Here is a 19,927-nt window from a genome sequence, read left to right as displayed (position 1 = left end):
TGGGCTCCGCCTGTACCATTTGATTTCTGCTTGCATTGCATTGGCGTTGGCAAAGGGGGGAAGGCCAGGAAGAGGTTCTATTGCGTTTTTTTCTTACGATGGATCTGGTTCACGGCAAAAAGAACAAAGACTACCCATCCCGCGACACAACATAGATTGCTCGTGGCCGCCTTCAGACTGCTATGCCAGTCTTTCGCGGCCTTTTTAATGCTTTCGAGGGGGAAAGGTCAAGTTGAAAGTGGATCGAAGGAATGTTGCTGGTGAAGTGGGAGAGCAGCCAAGATGGAGTGGCTGATTGGTGCTGTGAGGAAGCTGCAGCTCCGTGACATGTGGTTGTGGAGCTGAACAAATTATGAGGACATCTTACGCCCTTTGGGGGACAAGATATGATTAGTTTACGCCCTTTTGGTCCTTGTAACAGGGCGTAGCTGTTACAAAAGTCTAGCCATGACTGGTCTTTTGCAGTTAGCATTATCACAAGAATGCTTGATTCTGTCCTCAAACCGTCGTATATCGCCTGATCTCACCTGCGTTTGTGTGTCGATGTGATTCTACGTAATTCTCTCTCCTCACGGCATGCCAAGTTTTGTGGGGGGTCTTTGTGTGTGTGCGGGCTCGGTAAGCCGATAGTTGCCCGAACATCGGATGCCCCTCCCGAGAATTGACACCCCTCCTTGGAGTTGGACCTGTAGATCCTCTGAGTAATGGCAGAGAACCGATAGCATGCGGCAGTCGTAAATAAAGAATAAATATCCGAGAAGTCCAAATCTCTGTGCGCATGACATTCGTTTTGGCCAAGACAAGTTTGAAATCCCAGGGCGATCTCAAAAATGAGTCACTCTCCTCAATCCATCCTCATCATCGGCTCGGGAGTATTTGGCCTCTCTACCGCCTGGGCGCTCACCAAAAGGTCGACTTTTGATAAAACGGTAATCACCGTCGTGGACGATGTGCGTGGGGCATCCTTCCCACCGGGAGACTCTGCCAGCGTAGATTCGTCAAGAATCATCCGAGCTGACTATGCCGACCCGGACTATGCCGAGTTGGCAGCTTTTGCACAGGAGGAGTGGCGCAAGCAAGGCGATGATGAGCTTGGTGGTCAGGGACGATATACCGAGTCTGGCCTGCTTCTTGCGGCAAATGAGTCGACGGAGCCCAAGATGTCAGGTATGGGCTATACCAAGTCCAGTTGTGAAAACGCAACACGCATCGCCAATGAGAGCGGACAGGCCCATAAAATTCGACGTCTGGAAACACCCGCAGCTTTGCAGCACGCCTTGGGCGTTGATGGCCATCCCGGCGATTGGGGATATGTCAATGAGCTTTCCGGATGGGCGAATGCCGGCGAGGGCATGAGATGGATGTACAACCGTGTCAAGGCCACAGGCAGGGTCAACTTTGTGGATGGACGAGCGGAGGAACTCATTACCAAGGGCAAGAGAGTTGTTGGCGCACGATTGAGCGATTCCAAAGTCCTAACGGCGGAAGTGGTATTTGTTGCTGCAGGTGCTTGGACGGGCAGCTTGATTGACCTGAGAGGACGAGTAGAGGCCACAGCCCAGCCTTTGGGCTACATCGACATCTCAGAGGAAGAGCTTGAGGTCCTGGCGAAGCAGCCCGTGGCACTGAATCTCAGCACTGGCTTGTTTATCATTCCGCCACAGTCGCGCGTCTTGAAGATTGCGCGACACTGTTTTGGATACCTCAACCCAGTGCTTGTTGAGACAGCCCTGCCTGCCTCGCCCTCCGAGGAACGCAAGCCCATTGTGGTGTCGAGACCACTGACACAACGGGATGGGAGCAGGAATGCTACCTCACTGCCGCCAGACGCAGACCAGGCGCTGCGCCAAGCCATGAGGGACATGTCACCCGTTAAAGGGCTGGACAGCCGGCCATGGAAGCAAACGAGATTGTGCTGGTATTCCGACACGAGCGACGGCAGCTTCCTGGCGGACTGGCATCCGGGCTGGGAAGGGCTGTTTGTTGCGACAGGTGACAGCGGGCACGCGTATAAGTTCTTGCCCGTCCTTGGAGACAAGCTGGTGGACTGTATGGCAGGGAATGGAGGCAAGCTCGGAGAGAAGTGGAAGTGGAAGAAGGAGGCAGCAGCAGATGCAGGCCGAGAAATTGGTGGGAAGTTCAAGGGGCTGGTGACGATGGACGGGAGCAGGGGAGGGAGTCCAGGGTTGATATTGCAAGAGGAACTATCGGGGAGATGAGGCAAGACATGCCGTCATCTCGTCCGGCATGTCCGGGCTGGTAGCATTTCGGTATTGATGACCAGGGTCGGATGAGTCGTCTGTCAGTGAAGATTGGTAGATACTTGGTGTAGGCAGTAATATGAAAAATGTTGAAGGTGGAAAAAAATAATTTGTGCTGTTTCAATTTTTGTGAATGGCTGTGGTTTACGGGCTTTGCTCTTTCCTATCAGCCAAGGCAGCAATATGCCACTATCGAGACTGATGCTATTAACGATGTGACTTTAACTGATAAATGCATGCATATGCTTCGGTGCTTGGTCGATGGCGCTATGACTTTTGTGTTGCTACTGCTAAGCTCAAGCTCAGCACAACCACAGACATCCATGATTCCCATATGATGATGGCCTAGCAACTTTCCAGTTTCCTCCGACCTCTCACAACCTCTACGCGCGATGTCATCCTCCAAAGACCCCGCCGATCCACTTCGGTTGGAATCCAAATTCCAAAAACCCGCCAAGCAATCCGTATTCGAGAAGCAAAAGGCCGAGGCTGAAGCCAAGCGTAAGCGCGAGGCTGCAGAAACCGCTGCCGTATACGAAGACTTTATCAAGAGTTTTGATCACGACGATGATGACCATGCAGAGCACAGCGCGTCGGCGCAGCGGAATCAGCGCCCTGGGTTTGGCAACTTTGGTGGACTGCCGCCGCCCTCGGGGCCCAGCGGCGCATCGCGGCGACACTTTGGCACGTCGTCGGGGATGAAGAGCGGCCCAGGGAGTTTGGGGATGCCGCCTATGCCGTTTGGAAAGAAACGGTCTTTTAATGACTTTTCTAAAGAATCAGAGGGCAGAGCAACGTTGAAATTCGAGGACAAGAGCGACGATGAAGAGATGGTCGACCGCGCCGAGGAGAAGGCTATAGCGAGGCCGACTCTGCGGCTGTCCAATCTGCCACCAGGAATCTCCCCCGCCACGATCAAATCGTTATTACCCGCAAACCTGACGGTCGAGAATGTCAAAATTCAACCTCCAGCCGGGCCTGGAGGATCTGAGAGGAAATGCACGGTTGCCATCGTGACCCTGTCTAAAGAGACTCCTGCGACGGATATGGATGCTGCAGTAAGCTCATTACAGAACCGATATATGGGCTACGGCTATTATCTATCCCTCCATCGCCATCTTTCCTCTGCCGTTAGCAACGCTACGCTATCAGGACTGGGTTCTTCTGGCTCCGCATCTCAACCTTTTGGAGCAAAGTCAGTAGACCAAGAGTCTGGAGCTGGGCACAACGATCATTCACGCCATGGATTTCACCGGGGATTTGCCCCACCGACTTCATACTCTGGCGGACAAGGGGGTGTAAATCGGACTGGACTGTTATATGTGCCTGTCAAGCCACCTCAGGATATTCGAATGATTAGACTCATCAACAAGGTGATTGAAGGTGTCCTTGAACATGGCCCGGACTTTGAGGCTCTACTCATGTCCCGTGCATCAGTTCAGAGAGAGGAAAGATGGGCTTGGCTATGGGATGCAAGGAGCCAGGGCGGCGTTTGGTATCGATGGACGCTTTGGGGAGTCATTACTGGCTCACATTTACAGCAGAAAAAGGGCAAATATGTCCCGCTTTTTGACGGAGGCCATGCATGGAAAACACCGGAAACGGGTCTTCGCTTCGAGTACACCACCAGGCTAGATGAGTTCGTTTCAGACGGGGAGTACGATTCTTCAGAGGACGAAGACTTTGACGGAGACGCAAACCGTGACGGCGGCCCGACTGGCGAAGAGGAGAAGACGTTTCTCAATCCACTAGAAAAAGCCAAGCTAGTTCATCTTTTATCCCGCCTACCCACGACGATTGCAAAGGTTCGCAAGGGAGATATTGCGCGAGTAACGGCTTTTGCCATTACCCATGTTAGCCGCGGTGCTGACGAAGTTGTCGACTTGGTCGTCTCCAACATTGAACGGCCTCTATCATTGGCGGTCACCAACCAAGATACGAAGAAAGAAGGCAAAGGAGAGCAGCAAACAGCAGGCACCGAGGAAGGCACTGCTGCTGCAAGTGAAAACACAGACGCAAGCGCGGCTACTCTAGTTGGCTTGTATGTGGTTAGCGATATTCTGTCATCATCCTCTACCAGCAGTGTACGCCATGCATGGCGCTATCGACAACTTCTCGAAACAGCCATGCGCTCCAGGAAGGTGTTTGAACGCCTAGGCATGATGGCTGAAAAGTTGGGCTGGGGTCGACTACGTGCAGAGAAATGGAAGCGAAGCGTCACCCTTGTGCTAAACCTATGGGAAGGATGGTGCGTCTTTCCGGTAGAAAGTCATGCACTATTTGTGAGCGCATTTGAAAATCCACCAACTCTCAAGGCGCAAGGAAAGGTTGATGACTCCATCAAGAAGGGGAAATGGAAGGTCGTCGAAGCCAACCAGACCGCCCCCACAACGTCTGAGCCTGTTGTTATTGGTGATGCCGACGTGACGGCGCAGCAGCAGCAGCAGGAGGAAAAGAAGGAAGAAGAGGACGAGGAGGAGGCAGTAGGCGAGCCTATCGAAGAAGATGACGTTGATGGCGAACCTCTTGCAGATGAAGACTTGGATGGAGAACCGATTGAGGATGACGACGACGACGTAATCGGAGAACCTATGGATGAAGACGACGATGAAGACGACGATGAAGACGTGGCTGATCTTGGTAAAAGTAACGAGGCTGAACAACAAGGCGCTGATGATGCAAAGGCTGCGGATACATCGAATGATGTGGAGGCAGACCCTCAAGCGGAGTCGCACTCTGCAGGTCGAGGCCAGCCTAGAAGACGAATGCGAGCGGCCGATATGTTTGCTGACTCGGACAATTCGGACGGCAACTAGTTTGAAGGCGGTAGACGGAACTTATGGCAGATGATGAACCGGGAGTTGCATGATTTTGAGATAATCTACGGATAACAGGGCCCGAACGGAGGCACCGTGGCGTACAGGAAGGGTATAATGGGATATTGTTTCAAGCGCCTTGTACAAGAGCTACAGCCTCTCTAGGCCGTATGATGAATGATTTTTTAATTAAAATAGATAGCCTACTTATGTATACCTGGGTACTATTGCCTATTAGATACCCGATGCCTTGGGGGACCCCATATATGGAGCTTTTTGGGTATTCGAATTCGCCCAGGTGAATAGCATTCAAGCCACAAATGGACATTGGTAACCAATAAGAGCAAAAAAATCTAGCACAGAAAAGAACAAGAGTCACAGAAGATACATGTTCAGTTGATTATGACAGCCGGAGTTAGGATCAGGATCAAGGCACGACGGCCGCACTGACTGATTGCTTGTCCCAGTCGGGCAGCTGGCTATTAGACAACATTGATAATCACATACAGCTGTGCGCCCTCACTAACAGCGGGAAGCATGCGCGCGGCTATTAGATAGTTGGAGAAGAATTGGTAGGGAAAGGCACAAAAGGAGCATGAGATAGGCCGACCCTTCTCGGAGCGTGTGAGAAGTGAGTGTCAACGCGGGCCTAGAGACAGCCAATAGAAACTTGCTCAACTTATGTGCGGGCACGGGCGAACATTTCAAGGCTGCTTTTCTGGGCGATTTGGCCCAGTGGAGAATGACAAAAGATAAAAATAACCTTGGACTTGCTGCTTGTGCGTTGGATGAAGATGCTTTTGCGAGATTGGCGAGATGCTAAATCGTTGCATATGTTTCTTTGGGTCAGTACTGGAAAGGTTTGTCGGTTTCTTCGCCCTTGCTTTTCCGATTTTGGAGTCGCACGGCTCCGGTGCTTTCGGGATTTCGGGAGCGGCGTGAATGGGGCGGGTTTGCGGTGTGGATTGGGGCCGGCTAAGGAGGGAAGACGGACTGGATTATTGATTTGATGCCGTGGATGGGAAAGGCAATTTACCCGACTACTTGACGGATGCATTGGAGATGCTGTGGTTGAGATTATACGTTTCTGTGCTGTTGCTGCGCCTAAGTACAAGAGCGCAGTTGATATCATTTGAATGGATGCAATGACGTTTGACTGGGGGCTGATCCATTCGCTACATACTTGCTTGTACATAACTCTCCGAAAAGATCCATTCATTGATGAATTAAACATCAATAGCCCTGGAGTGTGTCTGCTTCGGCGGGTACCGGGTATTGAGGAGCGGGTAACCGATAGCCTCATGTTCTCACTTCGTCCCAAGGACCCTCCATGACGACGATGGCTTCCTAGATGCTCTCCATTTTCCGGTGCGCAGTAAACAGTAGTCTAACTGTAGTTGCAATATCGATGCTCAAGCGGAAGGGTCAAGGCGGATCAAGACAAAGGCAACAGAAAATGTTTCGTTTGACGCACGGCGTTTCACCAAGCACCCTTGCGGCCCCTGGTTAGCGCATGCAGGCCACTGAAGCTGCAGCAGATGCACCTGCTGTAATCACTGAGGCTAGCCGCTAAAGAAGCCCCTGGGAAGGCGATGAAGGCCCCCCGCACGCTGCCTGGGGAAATGAGTGCAGAGTCAGCGGTTCCAGATGCGCAAGCCACAGAAGGCTATGTCCCTTTGTCGCTTCATTGTCGTTTTGCACTTAAACTTTTACCCTTTTCATCCTTCGTTTTTGCGACTTCAAACGACTTTGGCGTGTGCGAACGCCATCAGGGCAGGAAATCGACTGCATGAGAGGATTGCTGGATACAATTGCTCTGAAATTCCGAGCCTTGGTTGCTACGGACTCGCATTCTTGATCGAAACGTCGACGGCTATTTTTTACTCGACGGCACTTGGTCGAAATCGAACGTTTTTTTGGCCATTTTCTCCCCGCCATTCGCTGACTCCCGCCGGGGGGTCTATCGTTATTCAGCGGCCTCTGCCATCACGACATATTTGGGGGGGAACTATTTCCGACGGGCTGATTCATCATTACACGATCAACAGGCCAATTCAACCTTCGATGTCGCTGTGATTTTTTTGCGTCTACGACTGCTCCTCGCCTAACTTGAAGCGCTGAAGCGCTGAAGCGCGCTGTTTGCGATACACAGAATTTTTTCGACTGAGGCGCATCGCTGCACTTGGCATTGGCTCAGGCGCGCAGCTGTTTTAAAATCCGACGATCCTCAGCGCAGAACCACACCCCGTATCTCGCCATGCCTCTGATAAACGGGCAGAAGATGGCCTGGTATGTGCTTTTGTTTTTTCTCTTCCACTTTGTAACCTTGATGAGCAGAGCCTCTGCGTCATTGTCCTCTCTGCTCGACTTTCATTGCGACTAACCGTCATTGTGCAGTGAGCCGTGCATCCGAGGCCATCGCTCCACCAAATGCACACACGCCTCTGAGCGGCTCATGGTCCCCGTGCGCAAGCCTGGCCGGCCGCTCAGTTCGTGTCCGCATCCCTCGTCGCAGCTCTGCGGCTGTGCTGCCGTTACGGCTGCCTTCCCCAAGAAACAGAAATGCCGCTGTGGCACTTCAGAAAAGGCGCCTGGCCGCAAGGCGGGAGACCAGGAGAGTCCAGAGACGTCCAACGGATTGGTCACGCCTCCAAGCCCATCCACGAAAGGATCCGCAACAAAACCAGCGTACCGCGTGCAGAAAACAAACTCCAAGACTGCCTCGGGCAGGAAACCTATCGACGCTGCAAGCCTGGAGAGAATAGATGCGAGCCAGCTGAACATTCTATCATCCCCTGAATCGAGGTCTCCACAATCACCCAATGGCAGCATACCCACAATACCTATCGGCCATGGCATAATGGGCTTTGTCCCGAATGGTAACGCTTTCAACCCTGGCCCAGCTATATTTCCTCCATACCAGGAAGTAGCATCAGCGAATCCCATCGCCGACCACACTGCATCCAAATCGGCGGCGTCGAATGGCCACGCTCACGTCACGAATGGACAAACTGCCCCCCCGGCAGCCGGAAGTTGCTGCGGGAGTGGGAAATCGACAGCTACCCAAGCAGATGAACAGCAGACGCCCATGCCAAACGGGAAACCTATCATTAAGAGCGAGCCTGGAAGCTGTTGCTCATCTGGAGCGGAAAAGCCCGAGATCAAGCCACACGAACACATGCCCAACCAGGTTAACGGCCTGATGATGCCGCAGTTTAATGTCCCGATTGGCATGCCAAATGCCGTGTATCCTTACATGGTTCAACCCACTATATTCGCATACCCACCACATTACGGCTCTTATCTTCAACCTCTTCAACCTGATCAGTATAGGCAGTTGGTGATGATGAATATTCCCCAACCAATGGCGAATATCCAGGCTATGCCATATAATGCGGCCGGCCCGTTGCAGTTGTCTCAGTCCAATGGCTTGGAGGCGGATTCATGGACAGGCCACCAGTGCGACTGCGGAGACTCGTGCCAGTGTGTAGGCTGTGCTACACACCCGTACAACCAACCGACGCAGAATTACATACGGTCTGCCATTAGCATGGGAGAGGATGCGTATAAGCGTCACAGGCATTCTGAAAGTGCTCAGAGCATTCCCAATGGCAACTACGAGGCGGTCTCGCCCGCTAACCACTCGCCGAATGGCGCTTCGACGCCCATCATGGCTAAGGTGGAAGGAACCAAATCGCCGACAATGGCGCAGACGCCTTCAGACGCCAACTCAAGCCTTGGCGAGGAGCCAATCTTGTCGGCGAATGACTTTTTCTTTGTCAGCTACCCCTTCGGCGACTCATGTGAAGGAGAAATGGCCAGCTGTCCCTGTGGGGATGATTGCCAGTGTATCGGCTGTGCCATACACAATAGTTCCGCTTCGGCTGATTTCGAAGGCGTTGAACTTGGACTGTGATAAGAAAGGGGAACAATGATAAAAGGGGCAATGGTATGATATTAGCCATGAGCCCAATACTGAAGTTTTTTGGAAGCGTTATATGAACCACGAATCCAATCGAGGCGGCCCAGGAATACACGCAATATTTGTTTTGCTTGCTCCTAATGATAGATACCCACCATGTTATAAACATTAGAAAGGGAGTGTTTGGAACTGAATTGCAGTCTAGTATTTCTGTCGTTAGGTAGCCAACGTGGGTCAAAATTTACAATTCGCATCTCTTGCCCTCGCATCTATACACTATATCTTTGAGGATATATGAATGTCTGCCTATGTGAATAAAGTATGAACATCTTCAAACAGAAGACGAGAGTTGAATCCATATCCTTTGACAATGCCAGGGGACTAACAGCCACTAGAGGAAAAGCATGACATGCCGGGGACTGTGGGGCGCACTGTGCTACTTTGCTAGGAAAGTTCTCACGCTTTGGCTCAGCTTCAGAGCTAAGACATTCAATACCTAGCTAAGCCTCACTACCACTCTTGCTTTTCAGATTTGCTATAATTACGACACGAGCTGAGATTGGTCATCCGGACTATTTGCTTCTTTTTTGAGAGTCTCGTCAGCATCCTATTGGGCGCAGTGCCTCATTTTATGCTCACATAGTGTACGGAATAATCAACATGCCTCAGTCTTCCAGGATTTCGACACGCGACGGACATGAATCGCGTCATCGCCATTCGCATCAGGAAGGAGGCTCACGGCGCCACCGCGACAATAGATCTCAGTCACCAGATGGAAGCCCGCAAAGACATTCGGGGGAGCGCAGGAGAAGGTCGCCCAGGAGGAGAGACAGGGAGAGGGAGCCTCGAAGGCCACGCTCATCCGATGGGCATCATGGCTCGTCGAGTCGTGCAAGCAAACAGACGAGCCAAGTGGCAGTAGCGCTGCCATATGGGGCTCGCCAAATTTCAAAGGATGACCTTGAGGCGTTTGAGGCGCTCTTTGGCGAGTACCTAAGCTTGCAGAAGCAGCGGTACATCGAGGATATGGATGATCGGGAGGTTCGAGGTCGGTGGAAGAGCTTCGTGGGAAAGTGGAATCGTGGGGAGCTGGCTGAGGGGTGGTACGATCCCGACATGTTCCAGCGTATCCTTGAGCGGGATCCATTACCCAAGAGACAGCCAGAACCGCAAGATGCACCACGGGAACGAGAAGTTCGGCATCGTGACAGCTCCGGGAGCGAGGACGAAGACGAGGACGAAGACGAGGACGAAGACTACGGCCCTGTGCTTCCAGGCGCATCAGCTGGTAGCCGTCGAGCTGGCGTTGGGATTCCGACCAAGGATGATCTTGCTGTACGCGATGAGCTTGCCGCGGAATCTAGAGAGGCTGATCGGGAAGAATTACGCGCCGCCCGCAAAGCTGACCGGAAGCTGCAAAAGGAGCGTCTTGAAGAGCTAGTCCCTCGTGCCGAGGCGGGCACCCGCGAGCGCAAGCTGGAGAAGCGGCAGGAAGTCAATGAGAAGATGCGGTCATTTCGAGAAAAGAGCCCTGGCGGAGAAGTGCGTGACAGCGAGCTGATGGGAGGAGGCGACAGCCTGGAAGAGTATAAGAAGGCAAAGGAGAAGGAACAGCGGCGCAAATCGGAGAGGGAGATTCGACGGGAAGAGATGGAGAGGGCGAGGAGAGAGGAGATTGCGGAGAAGAGGAGGGCGTGGCAGGAGAGGGAGGATGAGACGGTGAGTATGCTGAGAGAGTTGGCCAGACAGCGGTTTGGGCCTTGAAGATGGATGCAGCGTATCGAAGGCGCCGGTTCCTCGTCTGTCTGTCTATAACGACCTGGGATTGAAGATGTATGCTCCTCTACATCCTCAGCTCCAATCATGGCTGTGGCTTGTCATGGTTATGAACAAACGAGGACGACTTCTGGATACCCCGTTGATGCTCGCGATTTCACGACCGTTGAACTATCAAAAGAGGTGGCTGTCAGTCTTTGGGCTGGATCTCACACTGTGAGGGCGGCGCTTGCAAAACTCACCCCACCAACACCAAAAAATTGAGAGATGCGACTTGGACTCATCAAAGTTGGAGATTGCTAGATCACAACACGTCTGATTTATTAGTTGTGACATCACAGACCCGGTCTCTTGAATTATATTTTGGATAGGAGCACGAATTACCAGACCATTCGGCAAAGCGAAATTTCTCGGCTCTTCGCACCACAACAGCTGATAATTGACATACAGTCGGCTGTTTAGTTGCTTGTTATTTTGAGCCTTGACAAGCCGACTCTGTTGATTATTCTTTCAGCAATACGCAAATTTCCCTAATCACATTTCATCATGGAAGAGGGCGACGACTATGGCACGGGGGGCCTGATGGACGATCCCGAAGACTACTACCCCTCTACCCCTCCACCAACGAAGCAAATTTTCACCATGGGAAGCGGCAAGGAGGTTGTTTTGAACTTGGTTGGCTCCAGCCCTACGGAGGCACATCATTTATGGAACGGCGCAAAGATCATATCGGACTACTTTGAGGAGGATCCTGCACGGGTACGAGGCAAGACTGTCCTGGAGCTCGGAGCTGCATCCGGACTTCCTTCACTTGTGGCCGGTATTCTTGGAGCAAAAAAGGTTGTCATGACTGATTTCCCTGATCCGGATCTCGTCATGAACATGCAGAAGAACATTGATGAGTGTGATGAGACCACAGAGCCAAAGGGCCACATTGCAAAGGCGATTGATGCAGCTGGGTTTGTCTGGGGTGGAGATCCGGTGCCTCTCATTGCCCGTCTTTCATCTGACGAAGAAGGCTCAAATTCAGCAGCCGCAGAAAACTTCGATGTTTTGATTCTTGCGGATCTACTCTTCCGACACTCAGAACATGGCGCCTTGGTCAAGACGATTAGGGAGACGATGAAGGTTTCGCGAGATAGCGCAGCCTACGTATTCTTCACCTCGTACAGGCCGTGGAAGAAGGACTTGGACATGGGCTTTTTCGATGTGGCGCGCGAGGCAGGGTTCGAGGTGGAGCAGGTTTTGGAGAAGAAGCTGGAGAAGCCGCTCTTTGAAAACGACCCGGGCGATTTGGATGTGCAGAAGACGGTTAAGGGATTTATTGTGCGGTGGCCGGAGAGTGTGTGAATGTGAAGGATGGGCATTAAAAGATGGGGGGTGGGTGGGATGGTACGTTGCATTTGACTTATTTTAGAGCAGAACTATGGAGTTTGAAATAGCGAACCACTACGATTTAACTGTGTGTAATGCGAGAGAATAGAAGGAAAGGATCGTACGTTTGCCCTGGTTTTTTACTCGATCGCTACGGAGTATATCGAACCGATATTCGGTGGCCTCGGTTCGGTTTGGATCGGGGCTCTTTTGGGATGTTGATCTACAGGCTGTGCCGCCGTGGCTGAAAGCTGGAGAAGGAAATGGAGTTTAGTTGTGAATATAGAACAGACTAGTCGTGGAAATGCATGTGAATCTTGAGGGGCTGCGTATAAAAATCGACTTTTGATCACGGTAGAAGGATTTAGCCAGCCCCGCATTCCCATGATATAAGGCACAATACATCTCATGTGTACGGAGCAGATATTCCACCTTTTTCTAAGATATATCCGGGCGTCCCTCTCTACTCATATCTACAGAAACTAGAAATAAAGAAAGAAAACCGCCAGCAACTCAAAGTCACAACCACATACATCATGCCTGCGCAAACTACATCTTCCCACCTGGCCAATCTCCAGCGCGACGGCTTCGTCGTCATCAAATCCATCGTCTCCCCCTCGAAACTCGAGGCCCTCCGCACCGCCAGCCTTAAAGCAGAGCAGCTCGCCCGCAGCGGCCAATGGCCTCACGTGAGGACCGTAGGCAAACAGTTCCCGCCGTGGAACCACGAGGAAGCGATGGAAAAGGGCATCTGGGGCGTGCAGCACCTGATGAAGCCTTCGATGCCCGGCCACGAGACGTTTACGGCGCTGTATTTCTCCGAGGAGATTCTGAGCATTGTGAGGGAGTTGCTGCAGTGTGAGGATGAGGAGCTGGTGATGGAGCTGTTTAACATGCTGGTGAGGCCGGATAAAGACTTTGAGCTAAGGTGGCATCGGGACGACATTTCGGCGGAGGCGTCGGCTGAGGAGGAGATGGAGAGGCTTGGTAGGCCGGCGTTTCACGCGCAGTATAATTTTGCGCTGTGGGAGGATGAGTCGCTTGTTTTGGTGCCGGGGTCGCATCGGAGGGCGAGGACGGATGTTGAGCGGAATGCTGGGCCTTTTGAAAAGGAGCTTCCGGAGCAGATTGTTGTGAAGCTGGAGGCGGGCGATATTGCGTTCTACAATAACAATATTTTGCATCGGGGGGTGTATGATTCGAAGAAGGAGAGGGTGACGCTGCATGGGTCGGTGGGACATGTTGGGGGGAGCAAGTTACGGGCGAGGAACGTGTTGCAGCATGGGGTTGGAGGATGGGTTGATGGTGTGGATTTCTCGGGGCTGGAGGAGGAGGGGGAGAGGAGGAGGGCGGAGGGGATGAGGGAGAGGTTGGTGAAGTTGGGGAGTGAGAGTGGTGATGTTGGGTATTCTTTGCAAGGGTAAAGGAAGACGTTATTTAGGGGTGAGGGTGAGTTGGGGAAATGATGGATGGAGTATATCGGTTGAAGATGTAGCTGTTGACTTGATGAATAGTGATGAGACATGTAATCAGAACAAATAAAAGAATCTACAATAATAGATATCTATCTGTGCCTAGTAGATGTGATGGACGAAGTATTAGGTAGATACTATATCTACCAGGGAATTCAGCGCCCAGTTCCGTCTGCGGTCTCACCCCGTAGAGCAATTCGTGCGGTGAGTAGCCCAGGGAGGGTACGATTCGACAGTTCAGGCTTTTTGCAGTGGTTCCCAGACTGAGGTCCCAGTCAGTTGGTTGACTAACGGTCTTGTTCAAGGTGACCTGGAATATGCGGTTCGTGACTTCGATCATGCCTACGCTCCGATGGGATTTTGACGGGGCAGGGATCCTCAGGATGTGCCTCAGCAACAGAAAGTCCTCAAACTTTGCGGACACGAAAGGTTGGACCGGGGTCTTACTATATCTACTTTTCCCTAAGTACGGTTAGCACGCTTAGTGTGGACAGTTCGGAATTTCACCAAGAAGGCTGTTAGATGCTCAACGGCCATACAACACGTCCGAAATTCCTCCAGCATGGATTGGTTCTCTGTTCGAGGGACCTCCACGCTTGGTCGTCCACAAGTGAGTTGCTGAGTGCTGAGTGCTTGGCTGTCGATCCTTGATCCAGTGGACAAGTCGGCAACGGGCCCAGTACGCAACCATGGTCGTATTATGTGTGGTAACCTGTCTGCATTCTGCCATATCCCAGCGCAACCTGGCGTCAGCACGAGCCTGAGCTGAGCTATATCCTGGGGTAAGTTCCACCCAGTGGGAGTGAATAGTACTGCCCCTGACGTCGCAGTATATGAACGCGAGGATGTAGATATAGTAGATATAGTAGGTATACAAGATGTAGTAGGTATAGTATAGTAGATATAGTAGATATAGTAGATATAGTAGATATAGTAGATATAGTAGATATAGTAGATATAGTAGATATAGTAGATATAGTAGATATAGTAGGTATAGTAGGTATAGTAGATATAGTAGATGTAGTAGATATATATTATTTATTAACATACTATTCGCTTAGACATTACTCTATTACTCTATTGTCTATCCTCAAGATGGTATATCCCCTTCCTCTTCCTCTAGCTCCTTCGCCCTCTTCTTTAATTCCTGTATCTCAATAAGCCCTCGAATAAACATTCTTGGCAACCTCAACAGTTGCTTTTGACCCTTGTTTTCAAGGATAATGTCAGCCGCCCTGATGTAATTACCAGTAAACGCATTCCAGGCCTGCTTCTCGATTTGGGAGTCTCCGAGAGGCTTTGGAAGATACGGATCATTAACCCTAGCCGCATCAACGGCCTTTGCTACCCCGGCTTCATCCATCGTAATTAGCTGGACTTGGTTGAAATCCAAGACCCAGAGTTCTGTGCTTCTCATTGTGAGTGATGGTCTCATCGGATCACTGCTGAGCACAAATTCGACATCGCGAGCGTCAGTCTCAGCCGCCCAGTGCATAAGAGCCATAGCTACGCCTATTCTGCCGGCCATCATCTTGATGTCTAATTGGAGGTCCACCATCTGGTTGAGATGCAGCTTGAAGTTTCGCAAGGAGAAGAAGAGTCTTGAGCTTTTGCCTTCTAGTGAACCGAGGTATACTCTCACCAAGCACTCTTCGTTCGACGCATCTGTAAGTGCGGCTTCTTTGATCCGTGGCGCGCAATACTTGTCGATCAGTAAGATTCGAGCACGTTCAGGTAACGGAGGGATCCTCTGTGTGACGAGGACGCTGGTAGGTAGATGGCACAAATCTTGAGCCGCCTGGACAACATCTGGTCGGTTCTTGAAATAGAGGTTGTTTTCTTTTGGGGAGAAGTAATAGCAGCGTGGGATTCTGACTTCTGTAAACTCCCAGTCTTGAAAATGTCTTTCGATCAAATTGTGCATGTTGAAGTCATTCCAGAGGGCCGTCTGATCGTTCTTGGCTAATTTGATAACAGAGCAACTCTTCTCTTGTGCAAGAATAGCGCCACAAGCACCGGCGCCAATCTTTGTGCAAGAATTCTCTGTAGGCTGGACTTCTCGGGGTGCATAAGACATCTTAAGGGAAAGTAACCGGCGAAGTTCTGGATCTTTGGGGCCGAGACTGCAGGGGTCCGGGCCGGTTGTTGACGAAACCTCATCAAAGCCCTCCAATAGAGAGACCAGACTGAGGTCAACTGGCATATCTTTGTCATTCGCAAGTAACGGCAATGCAGGGCAGCCGTTTGTACTGGTGAGGGGCTTGTTGTTTAGAGCCATTGTATACGGAGCTGTAGTCACTGTGTATGGAGATTGAAGAATGTTGTTGAAATCAGATTTGTGTTTTGGGGGGAGAGCACAATAACAATGGTTTATATAGTCTACGCAAGAGAGCGGTAGATTCCGATTTGTTTATAATGTGCAAAGGCTATACGGATGTGTATCTTATACTTTGAACACTATATAAGCAAATCTGAGTTAAAGTGTCTTTGGCTGGCACTTGGAGCAACCTTCGTAAAAGCCTCCATAGCATATAATAAAGTACATTTACTACATCTACTACACCTACTACGTCTACTGCGTCTACTGCGTCTACTGCGTCTACTACGTCTACTACGTCTACTGCATCTAGGCTTCAGGGGGGACATGGGACAGTCTGTTCTGCTAGCTGTCTGGGGAGATCAATCATTAGGATGGGACAATATGGAACTAAGACGCCGAACTTTAATAAACATCCTCAATTTATATACTTTGTTCAAGATACTCGTCCTCCTGTTTGCCTTTGCCACATGAACTATTATTTTACTACGCTATGTCGATTGTCTCTCAGCAAGAGAGTGGGCATCTCGTCGGCGAGGCGATGAGAACAAGCTTAACCGTGATATCTTGACCACACAGAGGGAGATGGGGATAGGACTATACAAAAATTTTAAACCAAGATACAAACCGACTTGATGAACAACAAGGCCAAGTCACATGGCCGGAGATGGGAGCTTGGACGTACCGCATGTTTGTCAGCCTGGGGCACGGACAAGCAAACAGATGTTGTGATGCCCTCTTCATTTTCCAGAAACTTAATCTTCGCTCATATCTCAGCTCTACTGTCCCATTACGCGTGACTTTAACAATTCATTGCACCATGTCCATCTCATATTCAGAATACGACAGTGACGAAGCGATTGCCGACTTCTTTGCGACCAAGACGTCGGTTGCTCGTTCTGCATGTGATGATCGAGCAAAGGAACTCATCGGAGGCAACGTCATTCCTGTCGAAGGGCAGGGCAATTGTAGCTACTCAGTCTATGCTGGACCTGACCTTGAATATGTCGTCCAATTCCGGCTCAAGTCCCTGAAGCTCAAGCCCGAGACCACCGCACTGGCGAGCAAGATATACGGAGCCCTGGCGCCGGAGGTTTCGTTCGAAGGTGAAATTGGAGATGATGTCGAAGGAAAAGAGCCTCTTTATGTATACGTGATGCGTCGTATACAGGGTATCACCCACTTAGACTTCCTCTTGGCACATGATCTTCCTGACAACTCGGAAGAAAAGGTTACCTGGCGCAAGACCTTTATGGTTGATATAGCACGGTTGGTAAAACTCACGTAAGACGTTTATAAGGATGTCATTTAGCTGACGGCCTACAGTTTCTTTGCGATCTCGTGGAATAACCCCCAGAAAGTTGGCTCTGCGTATCGAGACCAACTTGGCCGGGAATATACGAAAGAGCTACAACTTTTGCTGTCTGCCTTGCCAAACCGATTCCATGCCATTATCGAGCATTGCATCAGGTCGATGGACGATGTTATGTCCTTACCAATGGTGCTTCTACACCAAGACTTTAGCACCTGCAACATCATGGTTGACGAGACATCATGTCATTTGGTTGGCGTCATTGACTGGGCAGAAGCTGAAATCTGCCCGTTTGGCCTAAATCTTGATTCTCTGCAATCCTTTACAGGCAAGCTCGATTATCGGCAAGGCTGGACACGTTATCAAGATTACGCCGATTTACAGGATACATTTTGGGACATCTTCACACAGGAGGTGGGAGGCTTGACAAAGGGCGAGATACAAGCTATCAAGCTAGCGAGGATCATTGGTTTACTACTTTCTCATGGCTTCACCAGACGGCTTGCAAATGAGTCTCCTGCCGTCCCTATTCGTGACGATGAGGACGGGCGCTATAACATGCTGTCTCTGGATGGATTCCTGATCAATCCAGCAACCCGGTTCGAGGATCTTGACTGAGACGCTAGGATTTCGACTATTCTCGATCCTGGCGGAAACATGATAGAATGAATATGTTGCCCAGAGAATATTCAATTATCTAGATAGTTGTTCTTTCGAGTTTGTATCGTAACAGTCATTAAAATGAAGAGTCAAGAGAGCCTCAGCTCATCCTCAACCTCACATGTAAACCAAATAACCCGCTCCTTGCATGCCTAAATGTGTCCAAAAGCTGTCATAATAGTAGTAGATGAAAAAAGGGTATATATATTAAGTCCTGTCGCGGAAGCCACCATCTCTTCCATAGTCTGCAAGGCACAGACCATGGACAGGAGACATCGCACCGTGAGCCAGTCCCCGTCTCCCTTTGGCCATATGGAACAACACTGCCACGTCCGCCCCAAAAGGCGTCGTTCTCGGAAGAACAGTGAGATGAGGCGATGGCCTAGCCCTCTGATCTATAGAGAACTGCTTCCATTTGGCAATGGCCTCGCCTCCAATGAGAGGATCGACAACTTCGAAGAGAATGGCCTTGCCTTCAGGCGTAGGCAGTACCTCGTCGAAGACCACGGCACCGTACTGCTCCAGCCGCTCAATAGGAGACAGCGATTGATACGCTGCATCGGCTTCCTTCTCTGGACGAAGTGCGAGACGGAATGTTTTCTGCAGCTTCCGCTTGTCACCTCGGCCGTTGACCATGACGAGATCGTAGCTCCTTATTGGGTCTTCCGGGTCTTCGACGTGCCTTACGGCCTGCTGCATCCACAAGACAAACGGATGCATGAACCCCCACCAGATGGCGAGATCCGACAGAAAGATGTTAAAGTCCAAGCGCACGTAATGGATGTGAGTCCAGTTGAGCAGCGTCGGATCTCCGCTGCGAATGGAATCACGGCTGACGTCCTTTGCCTCGAGGAGATAAGGCCAGTCCTGGAGGCGCTCATACGCGTTGAGCATTAGCCTGAAGCCAGGCCCTTGAAATGCGTCCAAGGACTCTTTGAGGATAAGAAGATCCAGGGCATTTGTGGGAATCTTCGGCTTTGTCCTCGCCTCGGCATCTGGCAGAGGTTTATCGGGAGGCGCCGTATCGGCAAAGTGAAGAGTATCGATGTCAAAGTTGAATAAGATGTGCGGCGATACATCCAGAGCAACGGGATATCCCCCAGCGTATCTGATGGGGTGAGTTGCAAGGGTGTGAGTTTCCAGGATTTTGTAGTATTTGCTCACGATACGGCGAGACTCTGCGTTAACTTGAAGGGCCACGGGAGGACGAGCTGTGCTTTTCACACTCCATCGGCCTTTGCTGACTAGACAGGGAATGAGACCGACGAGGCGAGGTTCTATGGTATCCAGCCATATCTTTTCACGAAGTTCATAGGGGAGTTGAGAGAATTTGACCATGGTGACTGTTGGTTTTGATGTTGTCGAGGGGACAGATGATGGCATGTGTAGTGCGGAGTGGGCTCTCGTATATATAGGGACGAAATAGCATATGGAGTAGATGGGTGTAACCGATAACAAGGACAGATATTGGAGACGACTAGGCGGCAAACATGGCGGACAAGGATCAGGTCAGGTCAAAAGAGATATCGTACAAGTCTGAATTGATATACGAGTACTTCTGGGCCAATTGAATGGCAAGGGAATGTATGTAAGAAGCTGACCGGTGGACAGGGATGCGGCAGTGAGACTGAATAGCGAAGCGCCTTGCATGGAGGCAGAGGAGCTAAAGGTAGATGCTGATTACCCACGAATTGGTCATGTGAAGGTAAAGCTCGGTATCTTTACTGAATCTGCGCCATGAGATGGAGATTGAAGCAATTCAGAAGTTGAAGATAGTCTACAACGTCCGTAGGTGACAAGGTGAATAGCTGAACACCTTGTCCCCGGTTTTCTTGTGCCGGCTCCAGGGTAGGCCGCTGCCACTTCATCTCGATTGAGGGGCAGATGAGGTAATCCATACAGCAGCTTCTGTACTGTACTTGCAGTGGTGCGTGTCCTGCTGAAGCCTTGCGCCCAGGCCAGCAGCTCACTAGGCTTCAAGCGCCCTAGTGCTGGCCTTGCGGGAGCTCGAACAAGG

General features: G+C 50.9%; 9 protein-coding genes across 9 annotated transcripts; 7 read left to right on the top strand and 2 right to left on the bottom strand.

Moving 5' to 3' along the window:
• The first annotated feature begins 589 nt into the window (after nucleotides 1-589).
• V8C40DRAFT_242535 (FAD dependent oxidoreductase) lies at nucleotides 590-2,367 on the top strand. The gene has a single exon (XM_083215244.1). The coding sequence runs from the start codon at nucleotides 831-833 to the stop codon at nucleotides 2,217-2,219; it is 1,389 nt and encodes a 462-aa protein (XP_083074153.1). The 5' UTR covers nucleotides 590-830; the 3' UTR covers nucleotides 2,220-2,367.
• A 196-nt stretch (nucleotides 2,368-2,563) lies between these two features.
• Nucleotides 2,564-5,429, top strand: V8C40DRAFT_242534 (SWAP/Surp domain-containing protein). Its single transcript, XM_083215243.1, has one exon. It carries the CDS (start codon nucleotides 2,654-2,656, stop codon nucleotides 5,075-5,077), a length of 2,424 nt encoding a protein of 807 aa, XP_083074152.1. The 5' UTR covers nucleotides 2,564-2,653; the 3' UTR covers nucleotides 5,078-5,429.
• A 1,362-nt stretch (nucleotides 5,430-6,791) lies between these two features.
• On the top strand, nucleotides 6,792-9,346 carry V8C40DRAFT_242532 (copper fist DNA-binding domain-containing protein). Its single transcript, XM_083215242.1, has 2 exons — nucleotides 6,792-7,366; nucleotides 7,475-9,346. The coding sequence occupies exons 1-2, from the start codon at nucleotides 7,335-7,337 to the stop codon at nucleotides 8,991-8,993; spliced, it is 1,551 nt and encodes a 516-aa protein (XP_083074151.1). The 5' UTR covers nucleotides 6,792-7,334; the 3' UTR covers nucleotides 8,994-9,346.
• Nucleotides 9,347-9,696: 350 nt separating this feature from the next.
• V8C40DRAFT_286660 (uncharacterized protein) lies at nucleotides 9,697-11,216 on the top strand (the record flags this gene model as incomplete). The annotated part of the gene is made up of 3 exons (XM_083222555.1): nucleotides 9,697-9,885; nucleotides 9,954-10,718; nucleotides 10,786-11,216. The coding sequence occupies 3 exons, from the start codon at nucleotides 9,697-9,699 to the stop codon at nucleotides 10,993-10,995; spliced, it is 1,164 nt and encodes a 387-aa protein (XP_083074150.1). The 3' UTR covers nucleotides 10,996-11,216.
• Nucleotides 11,078-12,511, top strand: V8C40DRAFT_202629 (uncharacterized protein). The gene has a single exon (XM_083211999.1). The coding sequence runs from the start codon at nucleotides 11,322-11,324 to the stop codon at nucleotides 12,123-12,125; it is 804 nt and encodes a 267-aa protein (XP_083074149.1). The 5' UTR covers nucleotides 11,078-11,321; the 3' UTR covers nucleotides 12,126-12,511.
• An 11-nt stretch (nucleotides 12,512-12,522) lies between these two features.
• V8C40DRAFT_242530 (uncharacterized protein) lies at nucleotides 12,523-13,710 on the top strand. Its single transcript, XM_083215241.1, has one exon. It carries the CDS (start codon nucleotides 12,686-12,688, stop codon nucleotides 13,571-13,573), a length of 888 nt encoding a protein of 295 aa, XP_083074148.1. The 5' UTR covers nucleotides 12,523-12,685; the 3' UTR covers nucleotides 13,574-13,710.
• A 1,001-nt stretch (nucleotides 13,711-14,711) lies between these two features.
• V8C40DRAFT_264862 (zinc finger protein) lies at nucleotides 14,712-15,899 on the bottom strand (the record flags this gene model as incomplete). Its single annotated transcript, XM_083219575.1, has 1 exon — nucleotides 14,712-15,899. The coding sequence occupies one exon, from the start codon at nucleotides 15,897-15,899 to the stop codon at nucleotides 14,712-14,714; it is 1,188 nt and encodes a 395-aa protein (XP_083074147.1).
• Nucleotides 15,900-16,758: 859 nt separating this feature from the next.
• Nucleotides 16,759-17,868, top strand: V8C40DRAFT_286659 (phosphotransferase family protein; the record flags this gene model as incomplete). The annotated part of the gene is made up of 2 exons (XM_083222554.1): nucleotides 16,759-17,207; nucleotides 17,265-17,868. The coding sequence occupies 2 exons, from the start codon at nucleotides 16,759-16,761 to the stop codon at nucleotides 17,866-17,868; spliced, it is 1,053 nt and encodes a 350-aa protein (XP_083074146.1).
• V8C40DRAFT_242529 (2EXR domain-containing protein) lies at nucleotides 17,719-19,720 on the bottom strand. The gene has a single exon (XM_083215240.1). It carries the CDS (start codon nucleotides 19,291-19,293, stop codon nucleotides 18,118-18,120), a length of 1,176 nt encoding a protein of 391 aa, XP_083074145.1. The 5' UTR covers nucleotides 19,294-19,720; the 3' UTR covers nucleotides 17,719-18,117.
• Between the last annotated feature and the right edge of the window lie 207 nt (nucleotides 19,721-19,927).

The sequence above is a fragment of the Trichoderma camerunense genome, assembly GCF_050948025.1.
Source record: "Trichoderma camerunense strain CBS 138272 chromosome Unknown V8C40scaffold_7, whole genome shotgun sequence".
NCBI classification, from domain to species: Eukaryota; Fungi; Ascomycota; class Sordariomycetes; order Hypocreales; family Hypocreaceae; genus Trichoderma; species Trichoderma camerunense.
The sequence above is the reverse complement of the archived record's forward strand: the minus strand, read 5'-3'. Positions and strand labels throughout refer to the sequence as shown.